At 37.2% G+C, this 17899-nt stretch overlaps 1 protein-coding gene across 7 annotated transcripts in view; it reads left to right on the forward strand.

The window, feature by feature from the left end:
- The window catches only part of ASPH (aspartate beta-hydroxylase), a 211538-nt gene that overhangs the window by 19159 nt on the left and 174480 nt on the right, over nucleotides 1-17899 (forward strand). For 5 of the 7 annotated variants that reach the window (XM_055128781.1, XM_055128782.1, XM_055128784.1 and 2 more), the window contains exons 2-4: nucleotides 8094-8243; nucleotides 10051-10095; nucleotides 11811-11879. In XM_055128781.1, coding sequence (XP_054984756.1) covers nucleotides 8094-8243; nucleotides 10051-10095; nucleotides 11811-11879 — 264 coding nt within the window. The remainder of the gene's footprint in view (nucleotides 1-8093; nucleotides 8244-10050; nucleotides 10096-11810; nucleotides 11880-17899) is intronic. The other 2 variants (XM_055128783.1, XM_055128787.1) reach the window with 1 other exon arrangement.

A 17899-nucleotide genomic window follows, 5' to 3' on the forward strand; every position in this document is an offset into this window, starting at 1 on the left:
TTGGCTTCAATGTCTTGGAGGGTTTTGCCGACCTTGTCTTCAATGTACCTTAGGGATTCTGGTCTGATGTTGAGGTCTTTAATCCAATTTGATCTGACTTTTGTACATGGTGATAAGTGGAGATCTGAGCCCATTTTTTTTGCATGTAGCTGTCCAGTTTGCCAGCACAATTTGTTAAAAATGCTTTCCTTGCTCCACTTCACATTTCTTGCCCCCTTATCAAAGATTAGATGTTCATATATTTGGGGTGGTGTGTCAGAATAGTACCCTGTTCCATTGATCTGTGACTCTGTCTTTGTTCCAGTACCATGCTGTTTTAATAACTACCGTTTTGTAGTAGAGTTTGAAGTTGGGGAGGTTGATTCCTCCCATTTTCTTTTTCCCAAGAATTGCTCTAGCTATTCGTGGGAGCTTATTGTTCCATATGAATTTCAGGAGTGCTTGCTCCATTTCTTTGAAGAATGTCAAGGGTATCCTTATAGGGATCACATTGAATTTGTACAGTGCTTTGGGGAGTACTGCCATTTTGACAATATTAATTCTAATCCATGAGCAGGGGATATCTTTCCATTTCCTCTTGTCCTCTTTTATTTCCTGAAGTAGTGTTTTGTAGTTTTTTTTTATACAAGTCCTTTAGCTCCTTAGTTAAGCTGATTCCAAGGTATTTGATCATGGGAATATATCCTGGAGAGGCAAAAAAGGTACAGTAGAAATGACATCTGCATTTATATGTTCATTGCAGCACTGTTTAAAATAGCCAAAATCTGGAAAAAAACGGAGTGCCCAAAAAAAGATGACTGGTTAAAGAAACTTTGGTACATCTATACAGTGGAATACCATGCAGCTGTTAGAAAAGACAAAGTCATGAAATTTGCATATAAATGGATCAGCATGGAAAGTATGTTGGGTGAAATGAGTCAGAAAGAAAGAGGCAGACATAGAAAGATCACACTCATATGTGGATTATAAAGTAGCAGAATGGGACACTAACACCCAAGAGTAGTAGAGATAAGAACCAGGAGGTCTGCCCTATAGCTTGGAAACTGGCCTCACATGCTGGGGGAAAAGGCAGCAGAGACAGAGAAGGAAACACCTAGAAGAGAATGTTGGGAGGACCCACTTGGGTTGAAAGCTGCTTACCAAAAGTAGACTATAGACCGAACATGATGACCACTCAATACCTCTATTGCAAACTACAACATCCAACAGGAGAGACAACAAAAGGGAATGCCCTGCCACAGAGGCAGGGTGGGGTAGTGGAGGTTGGGATAGGGGTGGTGGGAGGGATACTGGGATCATTGGTCGAGGAGAATGGGCACTGGTGGAGGGATATAAACCAAATACAAACATGAATGTAGGTGCCAGGGATAGAACCTGGGTCAGCTGCATGCAAGGCAACAGGTTGTCTGCTGTATTCTCTGGCCACGCCCTAAACTGCTAATTTAAGTCAGTCAATAAATGAGTCAACATTTGAGCTGATATGTTTCCAGAGAAGAGAATATGTATAGATGGGATGGGAGAGAAGTAGTTGAAAACAGAATAATAACATCGATGTAGTCTTTTTCTCGTTCTCTCTAAGATATTTAAAATAGTGTTTCCTAGATGAGGGCTGCTTTAATATTTTCCACTCACACCCGTATTTTTGCCTGAGAAAATTTATGTGATCCTATCTATCTCTGGGCAGGAGTGAGAGCACAGCGGTAGGGCGTTCGCCTTTCATGCGGCTGACCCGTGTTCGATTCCTCCGCCCCTCTTGGAGAGCCCGGCAAGCTACCGAGAGTATCGCGTCAGCACGGCAGAGCCTGGCAAGCTACCCGTGACGTATTGGATATGCCAAAAACAGTAACAATAAGTCTCTCAATGAGAGACGTTACTGGTGACTGCTCAAACAAATCGATGAGCAACGGGATGATAGTGACAGTGATAGCTATCTCTAGGTGTACACATCAAACATTTACTGATAATATATTATGAAGAAGAAACTTACTTTACAGCTTATTTGGGGGGGGGGGTTGGCTCCCAAGCACTGCTGAGGAAGTCTAGGGGGAAGTCTAGGGGCTCAACTGGTGATTCTCATCCAGTAGGACCAGTGGTTGAATGTAAGGCTTGAGGAACCATAGCTCGGGCCCCTTGGCACCACGGATTACCTGGGTCACCCCAGAGGGACTCCGAAGTCTCTGGAGATGTGGTGCCAGGAGTTAAAGCTGGGCTGGGCACATGCCTTACAACTGTACTATCTCCAGGCCACATATTTAAGATTTTCCTAGCCCCCACATTCCTGAATTACTAGACTCCGTATGAGGTAGTGATCCAGGGTTAAAGAAGCTAGATCCTAGGGCTGAGGAAAGCACAGGAATCATGACACGTGCCTGACATGCGCCAACGTGTGGTGCGGGAAGAACTGTACCTAGTACAGTAATGCCTGTGAACCAGAAATCTAGAACACCCATTTCTTTCCATGTAGGGTTCTGTTCCTTTCAACACCCTACTGGTCATTTCCATAAAGGCATTTGACTAGGTGCTTAAGGGCCAAATCAGGCTATTTCTGGGCATGGGGCCACATTTTCTAGCAAGAGTCTGTTACCTAAATACCAACTCATCAAAGACTAAAATTCTTAAAGACACAAGTGACTACACAGTTTGTTCTGTTTTATTTTTTTCAACATGCTTGTGGTTTGGGGGGGGGGGTGGAGGGGGGATTGTAAAGTTGGAAGTTAAGTGCAACCGAGAACAAGTGGGAGAAAGACTTGGTTGGAGTCCATTCAGCCTGAGCAATTAGCAGTATTTGGCCATGAGGTAGAGGCCTCTAAAAATAACTGGCCAACAGTTAGCCGTCAGGTCCAATTTCAGATCTAGAGGCCTGTGGAGTGCTTGGTCCGTTTAAAGCTCCAGTAGATTGGGAAGGCGTGTGGCGTACCTGATGCCTGCTGATTAGCAATCTGTTTTTTTTTTAAATAATATTTTTTTATTCATGGATTGAAGAAATCAAAATGGCTGAAGGTAAAGGTATATTTTTGTTGTTGAGTTTAAAATTGGTTCGGAATCTGCTTGGCAAGTTCGAAGTTTATTTGCGGTTGTGTTTGTTAAAAATATTTTCGGTTAAGTCCTTTGACTATATCCTTCACATTTTCTACTTTGAAATCCTAGAGACATTCACTTTCACAGTTTAATTTTTTTTTATGAAATAATCTGCTTTTAAACTGAATATTGTCATGTCTTAATTGGAATCGTTTATTACAGAGAACATGTTTTACAAATTTTAGAAAGGATGTACAAGAAGTCTTCCTTATTTAAAGAATTCCTTAATTAAAGAATTAAATTGCAGAAAATTTAAAGAATCAAATGTATTCAGTGATCATTTAAAATTACAAAAAATTCAAAGGCATTTATGTCTCATCTTACTAATGACCAAAATTGATTAGCTCAAGCAAAGACTTAGCATTGGTTAAAATCTGCCCTTTTTTTTTTTAAAAAAAAAAGCTGAGCGTAACTGCAAAGAAATGACATTAGGATTTTATTTCGGTTCTCAAATGAAGTCATTAAGCCTATATATGTTGAATCTGAATTTTTTATGTTTGCTTTTACTTTATTTTGTACCTTAAGATTATCTACTCATGTTGAAATCTTTTTAAAGAAAGAAAAATAGAAATGTTAAAACTACTTCCAACTCTTAACTGCCTAAGCAGCCACCGAAAGGATTTCTATTAATAGCATAGAGAATATGAGTCTCTCTGTTTTGAAAACTGTGTTGAGTAATTGGTTAGAATGGTTCACTTGACTATTTTGATAACGTGCCTCATGTGCCCAGGACGAAGAAAATGAGATAGATGCCCCATTTCAGTGCTGTTAGAAACATTTTTCTGCTTCTCCATGGAGATAGTCTGCATGGAGGAGTAAGGTTTCTATGTAAATATGTAATTTCCAGCATATGGCTAACTAAAACTCATAAATAATTGACTCACACTTTGATTAGTAGTGATTCACTGAGGTAATTCACTGCCGTTTAAGTGCTGTGTGCATCTTCTGTCTTCCCTTTCCTCAAGCAGTAAAGTTACCTATTCTCCTCAGACCTGTCCTCATTTTGGAGAGAGACATTTCAGTGTCCCCCACAGTGGTTTTCAATGTTTGGTTGCATGTAGAAGAGATTAAAATGCTCTTGAAGGGGTTTACCTTCTAGCTTACTATGCGCCTCTGTTGTGTTTAACTGTTCTAAAACTGATCTGCCCTCTCAGGCTAGCATACCATATTTACAAAAATCTATTAACTAGTGTCAGTAAAAATATTTTCATGTAAACAATATCTATGGAAAGACTATAATTTACTGTTATTTTTTAATAAACTGAGTAAATAGTGTCAGTATCAGATTTAAAATCTTAAAGTCATGCCTCATTTGGTGTTATAAAGCATACATAAAATGTTGCTTATAATTTTGTATTTTAATTTATATAACTTTTTAACATTTAACTTTCAAACTAACAAGCCTATTTAATTAAAAATATTAAACATGAAGGTCTTTCTAAAATTTTATATATCCTTGCATTATTAAAAACATTAATATCTTTGGGTTTAGGAAAATAGCTCTGAGGACTATATGCTTTTTGCATGTGGGAGATGGAGATTCCATCCCAGGCACTGCTTGATTACCCCAAGCATTTCAGGGAGTGACCCCCAAGCAGTGTGCTGGGACGAACTACCTAGCATTACCTGGTTTGACCCCAAGTCCCTCCAAATTAATAGTTTAGTGGTAGATGAAAATAACAGTTTTTACTTTATGCTAAGGATTGTTTGGAGGACTATGCAGCTTTGCCTAAAAGCATCAGTCATAAATTACTCCTCTTGCTTATAAATTACTCATTTTTTTTTAATCAGTGAATCACCATAAGGTACAGTTACAGGCTTACAAACTTTTGTGTTTGCGTTTCAGCCATACCATGATCAAGTACCCATCCCTCCACCAGTGCACATTCTCCACCACCAGTAATCCCAGGAGCCCTCCCATCATTCCCATCCCACCCCCCCACCCCCACCCCACCTCTGTGGCAGGGCATTTCCTCTTGTTCTCAGTCTCCTTTTGGGTGTTGTGGTTTGCGATAGAGGTATTGAGTGGCCATCATGTTTGGTCTATTAGTAAAAATGACATCTGCACTTGTATGTTCATTGCTGCACTGTTTACAGTAGCCAAAATCTGAGTGCCCAAGAACAGATGACTGGTTAAAGAAGCTTTGGTACATCTACACAATGGAATGCTATGCAGCTGTTAAAAAAGATGAAGTCATGAAATTTGCATATAAATGGATCAACATGGAGAGTATCATGTTAAGTGAAATGAGTCAGAAAGAGAAACACAGACATAGAAAGATTGCACTCATCTGTGGAATATAAAGTAACAGAATAGGAGACTAATACCCAAACATGGTAGAGATAAGGTCCACGTCTGGGAAGCTGGTCTGACATGCTGGGGGAGAAGGCAGCTCAGATAGAGAAGGAAACACCAAGTAAAGGGTGTCGGGAGGACCCGCTCAGGCTGGGAGATACGAGCCGAAAGTAGACTGTTTATCTTAATTCTTATGTCAACTCTTATTTCCAGGCCTTCATCAACACTTTGTGGCTGTAACTCTTCGGGATTAGAGTGTTTTGAGTCTGTTCTTTAGATTTGTGCTGTATATACTGTTATAATCATGTCTAAAATAACTTTAGATTTTAGGTGAAGATTTATTATTTAATGCATTTAGGTCTCTCTTTCTCTCAGTTCTTTCTCTTAGCATCGGTACATATTTTTATGCAGTATTTCCTAAAACCCACTTTTTACTTATATTGGATGATACAGGTCATGAAAATTAAACATCACTGACTTTCCTTGGATGAATATGCTTTCCTTTGTAGGCTGGAGAGAGAGTCTTGTCTCTCAGGTGCTTGCCTGGATGCGGCCAGCCAGGTTGAATCCCTACACCATAGTGTCCCCACCCCCCATCCATCCAGGGGTGATTCCCGCCCTGACATTGTAAAAATGGAAATTCACCCTTTGAGACTCAAGTTTATCCCATTGAATTTTACCTGGGATATTATTTTACATACTCAAATTATTAAATAGATGAATATGTTTGAGTGCCTTTACCTATATGCATATATATTTTTTCTCAGCTCAATTTAATTTTTTATGAAAATTTAGCTTTTATAATTTAAGTTTTTTTAAGAGTTGATCTAATGGTAGGTTAAAAATACTATAAATGTCTTTTTAAATAAGGATTCCCTTTTAGTTTTTCCTTCTGAGAGAATTAACAATATAATTGAATGCTTGAAACTGATAGGAACAGCTTTATAAGTCACCACAAATAAATCTAAATTAAGAATAAAAAAGAACTTATTGTTTTGAGCCACTGAAAAATTACTATTAGTATTCTGTAGTGAGAACTGAATTTTTGGGCTAGAAAAAGCAGGTTCTAGAGTAGAGCTATTAAGGTTTTTAAAAAATTATTTTATTTTCACACACACATACACACACACATATCAAGGAACTTAAGACCATAGAAATTAGGGTTCATTTCGTGGCTGTACTAATAATCGCTATGACTCAGGGTGAATTTCTTAATCCTTCTATAACACAGATGAATATTCCTCTCCTTATCTCTACTGATTCTTAACCAGGCTTTTTTATTTTAGAGGAAATATGAAAATGCCTAAGGGTATTTTTGCTATGATCCTTGGGACCTACTTATCTTTGGCTCCAGAGGAAACCTGACATATTTGCTGTTCTGCATGTGAGAAGCAAATTATAGAGGCTGAAAATTCGCCTCACACTAGCCACTCTTGAGAAACTCTGGCTGGCATTGCTTGCTGCCCTATGCTGAAAGCAGTTCAGAAGAGATGGTTCATGCTTGACAAATATAAAAAACATTGTTCCACTTTTCTATCTGCTTGAGAAAGATTTCCTTCTCTCAAAGGATGTGGAGATCTGATGTAGACTTTTCATTCATTCATTAATATTTTTGTATATTATATTTCTTGTAAGGGATTGGCATGATTTTGGGGGGGGCAGGGAAGAATGTTGTCCATTATCTATTGATGTTACCAAATCATGATTTATATTTACATTGTGTATGAGAAGAAAATTTCCTGAAGGCTGAGGTATCATATTCTTCAATGTAATGAATGGCACTTTGGGCGGACAGCAGTTTAGAAAACAATTTCCTGCATGGAAACCGATTGTGAACAAGCCTTTTCCTGTTTCCGTAGATCCCTGTGGGCCTCATAAAAGAGGATGACTGAATTGTTATACTCTTCTTGCTTCTTTTTTGTGCTGACCTCTGTTGCCTTAGTTTTCTTTCTCTTCTCTATCTCTCTGGCTGTTGTTTATTTTTCACTTAAAAAAAAAAAGCAAAATCCTTTGTTCTTTGTCACTTAACGGTTTTTAAGAGTCTCCGGTTACTAAATGGGACCAATAAGGATTTGGCTATTTTTCTATGTGAAGAGTTTTCTGTGTTATGAAATACGAAGTAGACATTCCTTTTTTTTTTTAGAAGGTAGTTTGGATAAAGACACTCTGAAGTAGTATATCAAGTGTTATTTAAAAAATGATTAGCCATAGAAGAACAATTTTGATCAGACATGATTGTTACTTAATAGTGGAAACCCTTAGGAAAGAATTCTGCTCAAAGAAGATAACAAGGGATGGCTGTCTCTATATTTTGATTCCCTGACTTTAAATACATAAAGATGAAACAATTTGTTGCAATTGCTTATAAATATGAGGGCAAGCCAAGCAAATTGGAATTGTAGTGGGCGGACCCAATTTTGTTGAGCCAATAAACTCTTAATAGCAAAAAAAAAAAAAAAGATTAGCCCATTTTTAGGTTCTTTCGTCACCTTGAAACCTAGGTTTTATGTGTATTGTGTTGTCTGTGGTGTATCTTTTGTTTTCAATATTGTTAGTGTTGTTTTTTCTGAGAACTTAGCTGAAAACTAATTTTGAAGTGATCTACCGTTAACAAGTATAATGAAATTAATGGGAAATTGAATTGGCACACGGAAAAATTAATTTGAAGGGGTGTTCAGTAAGTTTCTCTAATAATTTTGCATTTTTATTTTTCCATCAGAGACAAAGCATGGAGGACACAAGAATGGGAGGAAAGGAGGCATTTCTGGAAGCTCATTTTTCACATGGTTTATGGTCATCGCATTACTCGGAGTCTGGACGTCAGTAGCTGTCGTTTGGTTTGAGCTTGTTGATTATGAGGAAGTTTTAGGTAAGAATTGTACTATCATTTCTTCCATGTCTTTGTCAAAGGGCAAGCGACAGCCCTCGGCAATCTTAACAATGTTTAATCATATTTTTGTTACTGTTAATTTCTGAGCCTTTCAGTAGTTTGCAATAAGATAGAAACCCATGGGAGTGTTTAGGGCTATCTTGGAATAGCAGCCTTGCACATCCAGTAGCACAGTAAAACAGAGAACGTAGGGACTTTATAGGAGCTATAGTAAAAAGAAAAGTTTTATCAAATTGTACTTTTCTCCCCCCACTCTATATAGTACTCACTAGTTTCATTTCTGCTTTGTTAAATTATCAACTAAAAGTACTGATGAGAGCCACTAAATTTATTTGAGGTCCCATTTATGGATCATAAACAATAAACACCATTTTCAAGACTTTGAGAGTGTTTTCAAAGTGTAATTCCCTGTGACCTTTGAGATAAGTATGCGTGGAAGTAAGTGAGTGAGTAGGTCTGTGTGCTCTCTGAGGAATTTGAAGTGCTCTTCCTGGTAGATACACTTCTTATTGCCTGTTCTGTTCCTGTAAGCACTTAATATTTCATTAACTTTTGCATTAATGTCTTTTTTTTAAGCTTTTGGGTCACAGCAAGCCACGCTCAGGGGTTCCTCCTGCCTCTGCATTCAGGAATTACTCCTGGCAGTGCTTGGGGACCATATCGGGTGCTGGAGATTGAACCCGGCTCAGACGTGTTCATGGCAAGTGTCCTACGTGCTATACTATCTCTCCAGCCCTCATGTATGAATGGCTCTTGACCATTTTTGAATTATAGTTTTTTGCACTTTCAGTTTTTGAAAAAAGTATTGAGCTTAAAATTCATTACTATCAGTCTTTTAAGATAGACAGTTCATGGAGACAGAGCAATCCTTAAGACCCCATATGGTCCCCTGGGCACAGAGAAGTGACCCCTGAGCACAGATCTCAGAGTAAACACTGAGCACTACTATGTGGGGCCCAGACCCCCCGCCAAAAGGAAAAAGAACAAAACTGCACGCTCAGTGGTTGTCAGTTTGTTCATTTCATGTTAACAATCTCATTAGAATATTTCCATTATCTTCTTTCCCCAAATACCTAGTCTCCCCGCCTTCAGTCTCTTGCTAAGCACTAATCTCCTCTCTCTGCCTGTAGTTCTACTTTCTATTCCTGTCTTATAAATGAGTTATACAGTATGTATCTGCCCCTTGTATCTGCTGTTTTGCATATTTTGTTTTACAGCTGAATGATATTTGGATGCACCATATTTTGTGTATGCATTCAACAGCCATTGGCATTTAAGTTGTTTGCACTTACTGCTATGGTGAATAAAGGGCCTTCTTTAGTAATGCAGTGAAAGATGGGTCCATGTTTACTAGAAAAAAAAAAATGCATAGTACTCTATAGAGGAAGAATGAGACCAGAGCTGTTTCACAGGTGTAAAATGGCTGAAAATTACTGAGTAGAATGATTCCTTTCTTACATAGAATGCCCTGTACTTGTGTTTGACTTGTTAGGTTGCAGCTGTCATTTGGGAAACTAAATACATAAAAGATAAAAAAGGCAAAGAATACTAGAACATGCTTGCAGGTTCTGTTTACCTTGGCATCTTCCCACTCTTACTCTCTAAGGAAAGTGTCTTTGGATAGACTAGTAAAAGAATTTTAATATGCAAACGTATTTCTGCCTAGATATGTTCCTTTATTGATTTATAGTGCTACGGTGTTAGTGATAGCATTAAGCAAAACAGGTTTGAGATATATGTACATTTGAACACAAGTAACAATTTTCATATTTTTGCATGCATGCAGCCAAAGCAAAGGACTTCCGTTATAACTTATCAGAGGTACTTCAAGGTAGGCTAATTGAGATGATTTTAAGACTACTTATTTTAGTTTCTATAGCTTTATCCTTATATACTTCCAATTTAGTTATCATCTGCATCAGAAAACCTAAGTGGTAGGACCAGTTTTTCCTTCTATATTTGTCAGAAGGTACAGTATTTTCGTGTCTGTGTGTGTGTGTGTGTGTGTGTGTGTGTGTTCTTTGAACTGTGCTACCTGTAAGCTTCTATATTTGTCAGAAGGTACAGTATTTTCTTGTGTGTTTGTGTGTGTGTGTGTGTGTATGTGCGCTCTTTGAACTGTGCTACCTCTAAGCTTCTATATTTGTCAGAAGGTACAGTATTTTCTTGTGTGTGTGTGTGTGTGTGTGTGTGTGTGTGTGTGTGTGTGTGCTCTTTGAACTGTGCTACCTGTAAGCCCTTATGTGCAGATGAGAGCTTTGTAGTTTTCTTTGGAATAAGAAAAGCTTTTTAATCTCTTGTAACCATCATCTTTGTTATTAATGTGCTATGTCAGACTTCTGCTTAATGCCTTTAGTATTTTCTCAAGTAATACAAAAATTCAGAGGAAGGATAAAAGTTGTTTCTACTGCAAAGTTCCACCTACTTTTATACGGTGTTGTAATTTACTTTTTGTTAAAGAAATAGTAATAGTGCTGCCAATTGGATATACAGTACTAACACTATATTTGTGTATCTTTGTATATTAGTATGTTTCTTCAATGATTGTTTAGTGAATTATATAAATCATATTGACTGAAATTTTTTAGGAAATTAGATATATTTGACTTACATTTGAAATGCTAAATTAAAAAAAATAGCAGTGCTCCTAAGTAATTCAACAGTAAAGTCTTAGAATGCGTATTTGTTATTCTGGAAGACAAAAGGGTATGGTAGTACTGTCACATTAGCTAATCTGTTTTAAGCATTATTTTTCTTAGTAATGGATAGCCAGTGCTAAAGTATAATGACTTTGTAATTTTATAAATCCAGTTTTGAATACTATTTCTGGAACTCTTATTTATTAATCCAAAGCTTGATTCATGATGTTTCTGTTGTAAGACATTGTAAAACATAACATTGTTATCCTTCTTTTTGTGGTTTATTTGGTGCTTGTTTTTGGATCACACCGGCACTGCTCAAGGCTTACTCCTGGCTCTGTGCGCTGAGATCATTCCTGGCTGGACTTGGGGGTCCATTAGGGGTGCCAGGGATGAAATCTAGGCAGGCCACATGCAAGGCAAACTCCCTGCTGGGGTACTGTTACTCCAGCCCCACATTTTAGTACTTTTACATAGTCTTTGAGGCATAGTATTTTGAGCATTGATGTTGTATATACCTTTGACACATCAGACTGTTTCGTTTAACTGCTAGCAGTGTATTGATAGTTGGGGGGGGTTTGGTTCATTTCTGGTATGCCAGAAATTTTGCCTGAAATATTTTTTGCATTATAGCAGTAGATTCTTCTGAAATAATTAAAGCAGAATAATGTTAAACCCTGAAGAAGATGTTCTTTTAGTTGTTTCTTATGTTTGTTATGTGAATATTTCCTGAATTTCCAAAGGGAATTGCCCATTATTATAAATTAAAGTTCTTATTTGGTACTGCCTTTTAGGGTTAAATGACAAATCATGAATTATATCAGTTGATAATATTATAGTTGATGTTTAGTACTACTTTCACATTTATGTTCCCTTTTGTTCCCCATTTTCCTTTTCCTTGTTATAGGAAAACTGGGAATTTATGATGCTGATGGTGATGGAGATTTTGATGTGGAAGATGCCAAGGTTTTATTAGGCAAGTATACATTTTATTTACTATTAGTGTTGGTAGAATGTGGAAATAAAAGAATATTTTTGCTTTAATAATGTCTTTTGATTACATACATTTTATGGATGATATTTTCTTATTTAAATCAAACATTTTGTTTGCAATGTTAAATGGCTTAGATAAGTTTAGTTTACTTTTCTAAGTGGATAAAGTTAAAGCTTTTGTACATATACTTTAGCTATAATAATTTCATATTAAAGCACTTAATATTCTGAATTTAACTTTACAATATAGAGATAATTTCCTAGTCTGTTTTCAGATATGGTTATTATTGCCATTCTTCAAGCATCATTTAACATCATTTACTTCCTCTTAAAATTGTAAATTTCTAAAGGCTTACATAAATTCATTTTATAGTAGTATATAATAATTAGTGGTAGTAAACATTAAAATGCCCCATATGTTTTTAAAGATAATATTAAAATACATACTAGCAATTTATGGTAGGGTTTCTGTATTTTGAAAGTCATGGATTCTTCTCTTTCTATAACCAGGATTACTTGCCAAATAAAGATATTCTATGCCCCCTTCTTTTTATATGCTTTCTTACCAGGAAGGCTGTTACTAATTTTAGTGTGCCTATTTTATATAACTTAACTTGAGATGAGAGATAGATTTGTTTGCGGGACACTTCTGTTTTGTGTTCTTTAATTGTAGCATAGTAGGTATTAAGACTATTTTTCATCAACATCTTTTGAAAAATAATGAAGATGGCATGATATTGCACACTAAGATTAATTGGAAATTCAAATTGGCACAAAGAAATTCTTCCTTTACACATAAACTTGGATACATTTTATGGTATAAAAAAAGTGCATGCCATCTCTATAATCAATAAAACTTCTCATCAGATTAATTTGCCTCCATACAAAAAATGGAGTTTCAATTGTGATTAAATATAAAAAAGTTTCTTAATTTTGACTGTAGCTCATATTTTCTTACTAGTGCTCAGTGGGAATAACTGTTGCTTCTTAAGAACTTATTCGTGATGTTTTTTTGCCTGTTTTACCTTAATGGAGTTTTTATGTTTTATTACTCTATGTTTTTACTTGGGCTGGAGCGATAGCACAGTGGTAGGGCGTTCACCTTTCACGAGGCCAATCCGTGTTCGATTCCTCCACCCCTCTCGGAGAGTCCAGCAAGCTACTGAGAGTATCGTGCCCCCATGGCAGAGCCTGGCAAGCTACCTGTGGCGTATTGTATTTGATATGCCAAAAACAGTAATAATAAGTCTCACAATGTGAGACGTTACTGCTTGCCCGCTCAAACAAATTGATGAGCAATGGGATGACAGTGACAGTGATGCTTTTGCTTTGCTTTTAAATGATGAATTCTGAATAGGAAAGATTTTTTTCTTATTTATTTGGTGATGGCAGTTCATTGTTGGGGGAAGTCAGGGGACACTTGTGTGTGATACTCAGCCATCCAGGCTGGACAGTTCAGTTTTAAGGCCCTGGTGATAGTGTTGCTGGACCGAGTTGCGTGGGGCACTGAGGCTTACTCAGTGGGGTTTGAGGGTCAGTGTAGTGCCCTCTGGCACTACAAACTCGAGGCATTGTGTGTGCAAGTCATGCACCCCTGACTCCTGAGCTGTCTCCCTCCTCCTTTGGGTAAATCCCACGCTTTGTATTTATTTTTAAAATAACTATGCAGACCAACTTTCCTAATTTTTAAAAGTACTATTCCTTCTTTCCAAAGTTATTTTGAATTGGGGTGGGTGAGAGGGTGGCATAAAATCAGCGATCAGATCAGGTCTGTCAGGTAGAAAAATGCCAACTACGAAACATTTAAGCATTTTGTCATTTCTATTATACAATTTTACTTTCATATAAAACTGTTCATCATTTGCTTTTTAATGTATTTTCATTCCAGTTTCTTTCCTTTAATTTTTTTGCAACTATTAAGAAATTAATTTTAACACAGAACATTGCCATTTGCATGTGGAAAAATTAGTAGGGCCAGATCATAACTTCTTCCTCTTGTAAGAACCTGTTATATAGCGGGAGAACCAGGAGTGGTTCATCTCAGTGCTCATTTTGGTAATTTGGCTCTTTCATGTACTAAGACTGAGATGAACTTCTTTACTTGTCCTCATTCACAGAGAATTTGCGGCTGAAATATGCCACAGATGAGGTGTCAGACTCACACATCGACAGTGTTTGAATTTTCTACATAAAGTACATAATTTTCTTAATTGGAAATGAATGTATGGCTGCAGTTATTTTTTCTAGTTTTTGAGGCCACTAGTGGCGCAGATGGTTGGAAAGTGAGAACCTGGCAATGTTCTTGAGGTCTGGAGAGATTAGTGCACTATGTATAGTTAGTGAGTAGGCACTCCCAAAGAAGCCAGACTCTCTGTTTAAGTTTTCTCATTAGAGAGGTAGCTCAGGACCAAGGGCTTTGGATCAAGGCAAAGGGGGGTCCATAGGAAGCGATAGACTAGGAAATCAGAAATGGGAGACCATTAACTAGCTCCAACTAATAGTTGAGATCTGTTGAACTGTCACAGAGGGTATTTATTTCCTGTTACTTTCTGATTTCTCAATTCTACATAAATCTTAATCTTATCAATTTGAGGAAATATACAACACTCATATTTACTTTTCTTTCACATTAGTTTGATGAAAAGTTTAAACTTTCCATGTGAAATATAAAAAACGAAAAACATCTGTGCGTAAATCAAGATCAATAATCAAGATTATTTTTATTTGATTCCTTCTGGCCCTCACCCTTAACTCTGAAACTATTCTGTCTTTTTCACATTGCTTTCCTACTTTTGTGGCGAAATTAATTTGGGGATGGGGAAGTATCTTTGATTTTGGTTTGAACTGTGGTGAACCAAGGCATGGTTTGGAAAACGTGTTTTTAGTATGATCTATACATTTATAAAATCAGATAAGATCAGTATGCATAAAGTCAGATAAGATCAACAGGGAAATAACCTGAAGGAATAGAGGCCTAGAGTAGCACCACTTAAGGATTACAGGGTTGTCCTTTTGTCCTATGACTAGGACGTAATTGGCATCCTACCAGAAATGGCTGTACAACAGAGGGGAAACCAGTCAACAGTTCTATGAGTCTTGATGAATGTTCGTGACTGGACAGCACAGACGTCAGTGAGCTGAAGACAGACTAGACTGAACCCTGCTGAGTCAAAAACTCTGGTGTAGACCTAGTCCTTTAAGTTAAGGAGCTGGTATATGTCACATATTCTCATTTTCGTTTGGCATTGCTTTCTTTTGTCTTAAGATTCACAGGAAGGTGGAAGAGAACATAGTTGTTGGGAAGGTAGTTGTGTTGAAGCTCTTGTTTATTTGTTGCTCACTTCAGCCTGTCACTCCTGAAGGGTGGTGATGTATTATGTTTAATATTTGATACCTGGAGCTATTACAGTGAAAAATGGAGAAAAATAAAAATGTTTATCCCAGGTACTTAGCTATAGTGCTTTAGGGCAAAAAGAATAGGAACTATTATTCCCATAGAGACTATGTATGAACAGATCACTGTTCATAGCACTTGTCAGCTGTCAACTTCAGTGTATAAAAGTTACAGGTTCTTGAGAAAATAATTGAGGTGCCAACTGCAATTTGCATTCTTTAGCTCCCATGCGCATAGAAAGAAGAACTTGATATAGTTCTGTGTGGAGAAAATGCACTATATTCTTTAATATTATACTAGTACTCCTGCTAATTTTGATTGTGGATTAATTACACTCTGTGGAGAAACTCTGCGTGTTGCTAAACCTCTGTATTAGGTGGTCAAAATTTGAAACTTTCTGAAATCACAGATATTTATATTTCTTACAGCCAGAAACCTCTACCCTGTTGTTTCCTTCTCAGAATTGTGGGCCTTGCTAGAGCTTGGCACTATTGGTGGACTTGGATACCTACAGGAGTCAAGAGAACGTTCCTGCTCAAAGTTAGTTCTTCACAGAAAAAAAAAAGATGGAAACAGTATAAATGTTGCTTTCTTTTCATCAACCAGTAACTTTGATTCAGGGACCGAAGCCGTTGGCTTAGGAGAACCCGAATCATAGAGGTGGCCTGTTTGTTTGCGCATCGGTATTTAGAAACAGCAGTCAGCAGAGGTTTTTGAAGTTTATTTCGTGGACTGATGGGGAGAGAACAGGTTGGAATGTTCCTATTGCATATGACTAGTGTTGGACTTGATCATATTTCATATTTACAGCAGAGTGAATTGTTATTAATAGATGTCTCAATATTAAAAGTACAAGATCCTGGAGCTGGAGAGATAGTACAGCAAGTGCTTGTCTTGCACGTGGCTGACTGGGGTTCAATCCCCAGCCTCCCATTAGGTTCCCCAACCCCTGCCAGGAATAACCCCTGAGCATTGCTGGATGTGGCAAAAAAAAAAAGAAAAAAAATTGGAAGACCATGAGTCAGTAGCCAGAGCACTATAGACATATCACATTTCATAACATAACAGGTTAATTATAACATAATTTGAATGCATTCATATCAGTCAGTGGAGGTGAAACAGTAATACTGCTAATCATACAATTCCAGATTTTCCCAAGTAAATCCTGGTGCGGAGAGAAGTTTCAGGAACTGAACCATTATTTTCAATGAACATTTGGATGTATATGTATATGAATGTATATGTAAAACTCTATAATCAACTCTCGATAATAGCTGTCAGTAAATGAATGCATCTGAAGGTTGTCACAGTGTGCCACTTGTTACCTTCACATTGCTTTTACTTACTCTTCTTATTAGCATTAGTGAGTTTGGCTGATTGATCATTTTCAGCTTTGGAGTGTAGATTTCAAGGCAAAACTGGTTCGGGGCTGGTAGGATTGGGAGTCTGAGTCAGAGTGTGCCTTGCTTTGTTTCATACATATGATTGAGAGTTGATTGTAAGGTGTGCATCTTAATCAATTTCTTTATTTTTCAAAATATCTTCTGTAAACGTCTGTGACCATGATGCACTCCTTTGTGAAGTCACTCTTCCTCGCTTTCTTTTTTTTCCACCTAACTGCTCTCCTTGTTTTCTCTTTCTCTCTTCCTTTATTCTTATGTAGGCCTGACCAAAGATGGCAGTAATGAAAATATTGATTCTCTTGAGGAAGTCCTTAATATTTTAGCAGAGGAAAGTTCAGATTGGTTTTATGGTTTCCTCTCATTTCTCTATGATATAATGACTCCTTTTGAAATGCTAGAAGAAGAAGAAGAAGAAAGCGAAGCTGCAGATGGTGTTGATGGTACGTCACAGAATGAAGGGGTTCAGGGAAAGACTTGTGTCATTTTGGATTTACATAACCAGTAACTTTGATTCAGGGACCGAAGCCCTTGGCTTATGAGAACCCGAAGCAGTCTCCGTTTTCTTTCTTTCCCTTGCTCACCCAGGGCCTGATGTGCAATGGGGCACTTGTGATCTTCTCCCAGGCAGCCATGTGCTCTTTCTCCTAGGACAGCTCCAGGGCCCCACCCCCACCCCCCACCTGCTCAGCCCCCTAGTCTGTTGATGGAAGTGTCATTCCTCATCCTTGGAGTAGTCTACAAAGTACATTGAGAAAAATGTTCTTAGTGGTATAATTGGTTTCTGTATGGTTTTGTTTCAATTTCTGTATTCAACTAAGTTTTATAGAAACTTAATAGCAAGTTGTTTTGTGATTAACCTGGATGCCTGTCTTTCTAACATACTATTAAGATGATTATAATGGAGTTGATTATAAAATATCTATAGCATGATTTATAGATGCTTCTTTGTTCATCTTTAACATAACTGATGTGTAAAATGATCATTCTTAATAAAACTGGTACTTTGTATTGTAATTTGTTTAGGGTTATTTGATTGTCAGGTTAATTTTTCAGTGTAAAATTCTGTATTAATGGTGCTTTTAAAGTAACTTAAAATAACTATGTAATTGCCTTAGGGTAGTAAAATTATTTTATTCACATTGTCATTTGTCTATTTGTCTACGAAAGCAAAAGTTATTTTTAATTTTATTTACAAAGATACATTCA

This window comes from Sorex araneus, chromosome 2 (assembly GCF_027595985.1).
Source record: "Sorex araneus isolate mSorAra2 chromosome 2, mSorAra2.pri, whole genome shotgun sequence".
Lineage (NCBI taxonomy): Eukaryota > Metazoa > Chordata > Mammalia > Eulipotyphla > Soricidae > Sorex > Sorex araneus.